A 9958-nucleotide genomic window follows, 5' to 3' on the forward strand; every position below is an offset into this window, starting at 1 on the left:
GTGTTTGTTAACCATTTCTAAAGTTCAATAAAAGAATTCCATGCTTTACTACTGATTTCCATTATTTTTTCAAATTGAAATTGAAATTGACATTGAAATCAAAATTTCTGTACTTATGGAGCTTCGAAATTTAAGTCAAAATCGAAATTTGAGACCTTATATTGCCTCTATAGAGACAGCTTCGACTGATACTGTTAACGTAGAGATCATAGCCATGATGGTTCCTCCAACTACCTGTTGTGGTCTCAGGCAGTGCGCGTGCCTATTAACAAGAAAGTAAAGTCCAAGTATTTGCTGCATTCTCCTCCATCTACAGACTCCAAGGATTATGAAGATTCAATAAAAGAGAATGACATATTGCATGTGCGGTTGTGGAATAGCATGGAGCCACAATTGTTGCAAACATGATGTTTCATAGGACACCCAATGCTGTCCGGGATGATCTCTGTGAAAGCTTCCCACAAGATAAAAATCAAACTCATGTTTTTTATCTATATAAGAAGTTTTTCAAATATGACCAAGGTGGTAGGCCCAGCAGTGAGTATTATAGCACTCTTAAGGGGTATGTGAGAGGAACTCAACGTCTATCAACCAATTAGTTCCAACAGTGAGATGATTAAGAGGCTGTTAGATTACCACTTTACCTAAAATCTTAACCTATTAGATTGTGGGCCAACAATGTATAACAAACTTTAACACTCCCCCGCACATGTAGCCCAGCAACACGTGGAGAGATAAAGACATGATCATATCACCCATTATAGGGAATACTACAATTTTTTTAATACCACACAATAAACGTGGGCAACAAGACTAGATACTAGGATTTCCTGGTAACTAGCTGGTCCAGCTCTAATACCATTTTAGATTACCACCTTACCTAAAAGCTTAAGCTATTAGGTTGTCGGCCAACAATGCATATCAAGCCTTAACACTCCCCTTCATGTGCAGCCTAATGGTACATGGAGAGATAAGCAAACAATGAGTAACACCCATATTGGGGACACATTTTTTTTTTTTCTTTTTTCTTTTTATCAAACATGCAGCAACTTACATGAATAGCCCTAAAATCTACAAGAACGAGAGTCAATACTTCTATTTTATAATACCAATAAAAATGGGTCATGACAAAAATAATGTTTCTCAGAATTATGGTAAAACAAGGATCACCAAACGTGGTGACATCTCCATCTTGACTTACGCATTGCAAGCCTAAAAGTGTTTTTGAAGATCAACCTATCGTCTAAGCCTTGTTTGCAATGTTGTTGGAGAGCCAGTCCAGCCCCTCATACAGCCCCACCCCAGCAGTGGCACGAGTGCTTTGGATAAACCAGTGGTGTTGACAAAGGGAGTGGAGACCAAGCTTATCAGTGATCTTGCAAACATTCATTGCATTTGGAAGATTTTGCTTGTTAACAAATACAAGCAGCGCTGCATCCCTCAACTCATCCTCATTCAACATCCTGTGCAGCTCAGCCCTCACCTCAACCACACAGTCCCTATCATTGCTGTCAACCACAAAAATGAGTCCTTGCGTGTTTTGGAAGTAGTGTCTCCACAATGGTCATATCTTGTCCCAACTTCCGACATCCCATATGGTATAAAGCTGATGTTCTTATATTCAACTGTTTCCACATTAAATCCAATTGTGGGAATGGTTGTAACAATATCTCCCAGCTTGAGCTTGTACAAAATGGTGGTCTTACCCGCAGCATCAAGACCCACCGTAAGAATCCGCATCTCTTTCTGAGCAAATAGCCAGCTGAAAAGCTTAGTGAGACAAAGCCCCATTTTTGTGGCGATGGGAGAGCAGAGGGCAGATGCGTAAATTGGGCGAACCTTGTGGTATCAGAGCTGGTTACCAAGAGGTCCTAGGTTCTAGTCTTGTTGCCCGCGTTTGATGTAAGTCTGTCAAAAAAAAAAAAAAGGCGTCCCCAATATGGGTGTTACTCATTGTTTGTTTATCTCTCCGTGTGCTGTCAGGCTGCACGTGCGGGGGAGTGTTAAGGCTTAATATACATTATTGGTCCACATCCTAATAGCTTAATCTTTTAGGTAAAGTGGTAATCTAACGGAGGCAAAGGGCAGAGTTCTAGGCTACTAAGTCTTTGGCTGGATTGAGTCCAAAGCTTCAACCCATCCAGGCTCAGATTCTTGCCGGTGAATTCACACCATCTATGAGTGAAGCATATGCGAATCACCAAAATGGCTTACAGACTTCCTCTTAGGCTTCTTCCTACGATAATTCAGCCATGGTTAGCACTACATTTAACCGTGGTCAGGGAAGTGTTGGAGGATGAGCACAAGGTTCGGATGGCTGTCATGGCAAAGGTTGTGTATCAAGACGAGGAGTTCATCATGGCAATTCTCGCATTTGCACGCATTGTGGGAAGCATAATCATACTGTTGATTGATGTTGGGATCTCTAAGAGCCTACTTATAAGTCTCTTTCCAAGGATAATTCTATTGATGATAGTTTGAGTGCACTTGGACACTCTGCAAAGTGTTGAGTACATCATCTATCATGTTCTAGAAGGAGTATAGCAATCTTGTCCATATCGTTGAACTACTAAAAACATGATCTTTCATACTGTTGATTGATGTTGGGATCTCTAAGAGAAACCTACTTATAAGTCTCTTTCTAAGGATAATTCTATTGATGATAGTTTGAGTGCACTTGGACACTCTGCCAAGTGTTGAGTACGTCATCTATCCTGTTCTGAAAGGAGTATAACAATCTTGTCCATATCATTGAACTACTAAAAACATGGTCTTCTACATCTAGTGCTACTTTGGCCCATTTAAGTACAGTCGGGCATCTTGCCTCTTCAATCCTCATCCTCCTCACCATGGCCCATGGGTTATTGATTCCAGTGCCTCCTCCTATATGACGGTAATCCTAATAAACTTCAATACATAAAACCCACTACTTTACACACCAAGGTTGCTCTTGCTCATGGTTCAGTTACACTAGTCTCTAGTTTTAGGAATATTCTCTCAATCTCTTCTATTCCTCTTTCTTCTAAGTAATAAATGCCTCAATTTCCCTTGAACCTATTAATTGACCCGTGACCTTCTTTCCTTCTCAATATGTCATTCAAGATCTCCAAACAAAGAATAGTTTTGGTGGAGCGTTTCAAAAGGATAATTTGTACTATTTCAATGGTGGTGGTGGTAGATCCATTTCTTGTCATACAACGTCTTCAATTTCTTACCCATGGTGTTTTTTCGGATCAGTAGCATAATCATTTGGGCCATCGATTGCCTCAAAAACTGCAACAAGTTTTTCCCATGGTCAAGTCTAATTCTCATTTAGAGTGTTATGCACATCAATTAGGAAAGCATACTAGGACATCTTTTTCATATAGAGTTAAATCTCATGGTAAATCAATGTTTTCTCTTATTCATTCAGATATTTGGGGTCTGCGTAGAGTCAAGAATTTGACTAGTCATCAATATTTTGTGTCTTCTGTGGATATTTTTTGCAAATGACCTAGATCTCTTTGCTAACAGACATGTATGAATTTCCTAATGTATTTAGTCAGTTCTATGCAAAAATAAAAACCCATTTTGGCATTAGCATTCAAATTTTTTGATTTGATAATCTTGAATTTGTTCAAAATGAGCATTAGCCTTTTTGCTTGGCCAATGGAATTATTCATCAAACATCAAGTGTACATACCCCTTAGCAAAATGGAGTAGCTAAACGAAAAAATAGACATTTATTTAACATAGCATTGTCTCTACTCTTTCATATGCATGTTCCTAAAACCCTCTATATGGATGCGCTTCTTACAACCTGCTATCTGCTTAATAGGATGCCCTCCAGCACTCTAGGGGTACCAAATCCCTTTTTCTATCATATACCAAAGAACATCCATGTTCTATGTTGTGCCTTGAGTCCTTGGGTGCCCATGTTTTGTTCATGTTCCACATATGGGTCAAGAAAAGTTCTCTCCTCTCTCCTCTCTCCTCATGCTACTAAATGTGTCTTTATTGACTACTCAAGAACTCAAAAAGTACATAGACGTTATGATCCCCACACTTGCAAGAAATATGTTAGTGCATGTTACCTTTGTAGAGATGACACCTTATTTCTCTAATGCCTAGTCCTCCTTGGATGAATATATTTTGCGTCCACAAATGATTTTTGGCTTCACCTTATGCATTGATGCTCTTGTCCCCTAATCCTTATCCCTTTAGAGAAAAATTCTCCTCCTCCTCTAAATCCATCAATTATTGGCCCAAAGAAACAATGAAGGGTTTATGCCCATCACTATTTTGACTTTTAATTCTAGAGATCCATCCTAGTGCAACTTGGATTTACCAATTGCACATAAGAAATGTACTTGACAATCATTAGCCGCTTATCAGTCATTTTGTTATAGTTTAACTTTAATACCTTCCTAGTCCTATGTTCTTTTCTCTTGTCAACGTCCTTCGTCTCTATTCCTTCCTCACATGCTTAAGCACTTGCTAACCCTACGTGGAAGCATCTAATGGATGTAGAAATTGATGCCTTGACCAATCAAAGGATGTGGGATTTGGGGGATATTCCTCCCATTGAGGAGTTGGTTAGGTGCCATTGGGTCTACACCATTAAATATCTTCCTAACAACTCTATTGAATGGCTTAAGGCCCAATTGGTTGCCAAGGGTTACACTCAAACATATCGTATTCACCATTTTGAGACCTCTCCTCTTGCTAGACTAAATTAAGTTCACATATTAATCTCGTTGGCAATTAATTTTTTTCACCCTTACATTAGTTGGATTTGAAGAATGCCTTCTTGTATGCAGATTTGCAAGAAGAGGCATACAAGGAGCAATTTGTTACATATGTTAATCGGGGATAGGATCGTAAGGAATGTAGGTTGCAATCACTTGCATAAGTTCATTTATGGTCTTAAGCAGTCTCCTTGAGCTTGGTTTGACAAATTTAGTAAGGTGGTCTTAGCATTAGTTTTTTTATTTTTTATTTTTTATTTTTTATTTTTTATAGAAAAATAAATTCATTAGATAGAGAAAGAATTTAGAATCAAGAGAAAATACATCACCTTAATGAAATATGGGAATCCCTAGAAAAAAATAAAAATAATAAAAACACAAAATGTAAAATACAGCAAAAGAAAATCAGCACAACCTAAGAAGAGACTACCAATCACGCTGAACATCTAAAATACACACCCCTTGAAATTTCCATTGCCCACACACCACAAAGAAGCCAGAAAAAGAACCTTTTCCCACACCAACCAATATGGTATTTTCTTCCCTAAAAACATATGCAAGTTACGTTCCTTCCACAAGCCCCAGAACACTACAAATAAAGCGTAATTCCATAAGAAAAGGCAAGTGTGGTATGCAAGTTACGTTCCTCCCACAAGTTACGTCTCTACATTTGATTTTATTTTGTGCTACTCTGATTATTTAGTCTTTGTTCATCAAAACAAGGCAGGTGTGGTAAATCTAGTAGTTTATGTTGGTCGTTCATAACGTCATCATCACTAGCAATAACCAAAATGGGATTGCAAATGTCAAGCAATGCTTCAAGCGAAATTCCAAATCAAAGACTTGGCTACTCTATCTTACTTTCTTGGTATTGAGATTGCATGGTGTAAGAAAGGGTTGAATCTATCTCAAAAAAAATATACATTAGACTTGCAAAGTGAGACTGGCATGTTGGGAGCTAAACCAATTGAGATCCTATAGATCCCAACATGAACATGTGTAGGGATGTTGGACAAGACTTTGGAGACAAACATCAATATAGGCAGTTGATTGGCAAGTTGATCTACTTGACTATCACTAAACCAAATGTAACCTTTCCTATGAGGATGGTGAGTGAGTTTATGGAAAATTCCAAACAATCATTTGGATGATGTTTGTAGGATTCTAATGTATCTTACAGCTCTCCTAGTAAAGGTTTGATATGTAAATGTAATAGAAACTCTAAGGTCATGGGATACTCTAATGCAGATAGGGCTAGCTCAGTTGATGATCAGAGGTCTAATACTGGATATTGTACATTTGATGGAGGTAAACTTGTTACTTGGCAATTGGCATAGCAAGAAACAAATTACAGTTGCTAGATCTAGATTTGAAGCAGAACATTGAGCTATGGCTCATATTGTAAGTGAGCCTGTGTGGTTGAAGTCTCTTATATCACAAATGGTATTCTTGGTTTCTTAGCACAATCAAGCTGCCATGTATATTGTTAGCAATCCTGTGTTTCACAAAAGGACAAAGCACATTGAAGTTGATAGTTATTTTGTGAGGGTTGTTGTGTTGAAGAAGGTTGCAAGGACTCCTTTTGTGAAATCTGTGGATGAGTTCGGCAATCTTTTCACAAAGGCTTTGTTTTAGCCTGCCTTGTCTAGTGGTGGTAACAATCTAGGGTTAGGTGATAATTATAGACCTCCGAGGGGGAGTGTTAGAAGAGATAGACTATTTTAGCAATTATGTGACGTAAGTGGGGTATTCTAGTCTTTCAAGTCTTTTTATTATTTATTACTATATAAAAACAGGGCAAACCTTAAGTTGATAGTAATGCTGTAAGAAACTGCCGCCTCCTCTTTTTCTTGCCTTCTTTTATTTTCTTCTCTTCTTCTCTTCTTTTCTTCTTCTCTCCTCCATCTCTAGCCTTGCAACAATACATGCTAGTATCAAAATTTGTTAGCTTAAAATCCTTCATTTTGATTGAGAAACTCTTCTCAAGAGCTAGTGTAATGAAGGTAGAATTCATGCTCATGCCACACCATTACAAAGATCTGAAAGACCTTCAAAGGATCACCATTCAACATCTCCCAACAAACTTGGAAAAAGGTCCAAGTGAAACCATGCCTAGAACCTTATCCTTTTTAGATAGACAAGGAAAATTTAATATGACAGCCAAAAAAAGAAAACGAGGACAAAGCATTAAGCCATTAACTGTCTCAAACACTGGTTTCCTAATTTCATCGTCCTAAAACTCCTTTCTAACAAACAAGCCTCGCCTTCCTCATATGGACTCTCATCTAAATCCTCAATCATGAGCCTAAAAGCATTCTTTTTAGAGTAAACATCGCTAATTAAGCCACAATTCCTCAACAATCATATAAGGTCCCAAATAATTCCCTGAACTAGTCATCAACTCCATTATAGAACATGATTTTACTTTCAAAGCGCCAAAGCTCATGAAGATTAGCATCTCGCTCAAACATCCAAAAGATATATATTATTTCACTCAAAATTCTACTGCAAGTCCTTGTACTTCAGGTATAAGCTTCATCAATCCAAATTGGACAAATTGTCAAATAAATTATAGTGCAAAAGCAGATAAGCTCAATTCACCTATTTCTAGTAATTTTCATTGCCCAATTTTCATTATTTTATGTCAATAAATCAAAACTAAAAATATAGCAATTTCACACATCATGAACTGGCATTCCAAACACAAAATCGCTTCCTCCCCCCCGCCCCCCCCCCCCCCCCACGCAAAAAAAAAAAATAACCGGATAATAATCTACATAAAAATACCCAAAAAGCACAATTCAAAACTAATAATTCGTATTAATTTTTTAAAAAAGGGTGGGGGGAGTGAGACCTGTTTGAGGATGTTATCGGCGATGCGGTAGTAGTAACGGAGAGTAATCCGATTATCGACAACGAGTTTCTGAGCACTCGCGGCAATGTTGATTCGTCCTGAAGAAGACCTCATCCTATTGTCTGTATATTTTCCTTCCTATTCTACTACCTTTTCTTCCTTTCTAGCGAGAATACATTTTCACGAATCGGAGAGAGATTTTGGATGCGCTTCCTTCTCCGGTTCCGATAGTCAGACCTTAGGACAGGGTGCCAATGGCGGCTTTGGTTTTCATTCCATTTGGTTCAGGAGAGTTGAGAGAAGAGGAGAGGAGAGGCGGAAATGGTGGGTTTTTTTTCTTCACTTTTGGTTGTGAATTAATTTTATATTATTTATTGTTTTATAAAACTTCTTTGACAACTCGAACAAATAATTGTATGTTGAATGGTTTATTGAAATTGCATGTTCACACTGGCTATTAAAGAGAGTTATGTTCATATCAAAATTTTGTTATATGACAGTAATTGTGTTTTTTGGTCAACCAAGTCCACATGAAAACTCTTTTTAGGCAAGTCTACATTGGAACAGGACACATCTATCATCCCACTCTACTCCAAGGATTTAAACATAATGTATCCAACCTAAAAATTCTCAATCTTTATTCGTTGGGATGCCTACGACAACAATAATAAGTTTTAAATCTCACTGTATGAGTTAGTTACATTTCTCATCAATTTACGTAGTTGAGGTCAATTTTCTTTGACTAACTTAAGAATTGTTAAATCTTTCATTACTATCTCATTTTAAATTATTTTAAGTTTATCACTTCATCTCCTAGTGTCATTTACGGTGACTAACTCACTCTTTTCTCACCGGTACACTAATTTGTCTATGCTTCAAATACTCAAACTATCCATGTCGTCCCTCGCTTCTCTTATCTTCTACTGATGGTATGTCTCACTTATTGAAAATTTGTTAATTCCTTAATTTATCCTTTAATATTATACAACTCGTCCACTTTTTGGGCATATTGTTTCTTAGTTTACCAACATTTTTTCGATCGATGAAGCATGTCCAATAGAACTTTTCTTTTAATTTTGATGATATTCTATGATAGCACAGCATACTTGATACAGTAATCCATTTTACCCAACCAGTTTTGACTCTATGTACATCCTTTTCAATTTCTCTCTCTACTTGCATAATAGATCCAAGACATTAAAAACTATTGTTGATTTCTTATTTATCAAGTCTATTCTTGTCCTTAATATTCATCTTTACACAACTAAAAAGTTACGTTTCATATATTTTGTTTAATTTCTTATCCTAAAACCTCTATACTCTAATTACGTTCTCCAAAGTTCTAACTTAGATTCTACACTACTTTTACTCATATCAAACAAAACAATATCATTTACAAACAATGTACATCATAATATCTCATTTTATATATTCCCAATAAGCTCATCAATCACCAAACCAAAAAAATAAAGACTCAAAGCATAGTCTTAATGTACACCTATTGTAATTAGAAATTCTCTACACTCTCCTCCTGCAGTGTGTGTTAACGCTAGTCATTACTTTATTATTTATGTCCTTAATTACGTCAGTATATTTGGTACAAGCTCCCTTCTTATCTAAAACCTACCAAACAATTTCCATAGGTTCTCACTTTATCATATGCTTTCTCCAAATCAATAAAACAAAACAAAAAAAATCTTATTTAAGTCCCTATTTTTTTCTTTGAACTTTTCCATTAATCATCTTAATAGGTAAATAGCGTTTCTTCTCAATCTTCAAAGCATAAAATCAAATTGATTCTTGAATCTGCGACCATCGTTTCTATTTTTATTCTTTGTTTAACCATCATTTCCCACAGTTTTATCATAAGACTCATAAGTTTAATTTTGTGATAGTTATTATAACTTTAAACACCACCTTTACTTTTTTAAATAGGTATTAAAGTACTTTTCCTCCATTCTTCCCATATTTTTTAAATTTTTATAATAGTGTTGAATAGATTAGTTAATCATATACTTCCTTTATACCCTAGGCATTTTCAATTTTCAATTTTCAATTGGAACATTATCTAATTTTATAGATTTCCCACTTTTCATCTTTTTTAAATTCATCTTAACTATAGCGACTCTAATTTTGTAAATAAACCTTCTTTTTTTTTTTGGCCTATTCATCCTAGATGTATCCTAAGATAAAATATAAATTTTTCATTTTGTAATGGGGGTGTGCAAAAATTGTTTGAATCAAAAAAACCGACCAAACCAAATTGGTTTGGTTTCAAAATTAAATTAGTTTGATTTGATTCTATTTTTTGTACCAAAATTTTACCAGTTCAGTTTTTCAGTTTCCTAATTAGATTTCAGTTTGAAACCAAAAATAC

General features: G+C 36.2%; 1 protein-coding gene and 1 pseudogene across 1 annotated transcript in view; both read right to left on the minus strand.

Moving 5' to 3' along the window:
* LOC131145461 (AMSH-like ubiquitin thioesterase 1) overlaps positions 1-8011 on the minus strand; it is a 33981-nt gene extending 25970 nt beyond the window's left edge. Inside the window, exon 1 of the mRNA XM_058094547.1 lies at positions 7582-8011. Within this exon, the coding sequence (XP_057950530.1) occupies positions 7582-7695 (114 nt within the window). The 5' untranslated portion in view covers positions 7696-8011. The remainder of the gene's footprint in view (positions 1-7581) is intronic.
* On the minus strand, positions 953-1791 carry LOC131145462 (ADP-ribosylation factor 2-like; annotated as a pseudogene).
* Positions 8012-9958: the final 1947 nt, after the last annotated feature.

Source organism: Malania oleifera, chromosome 13 (genome assembly GCF_029873635.1).
Source record: "Malania oleifera isolate guangnan ecotype guangnan chromosome 13, ASM2987363v1, whole genome shotgun sequence".
NCBI classification, from domain to species: domain Eukaryota; kingdom Viridiplantae; phylum Streptophyta; class Magnoliopsida; order Santalales; family Ximeniaceae; genus Malania; species Malania oleifera.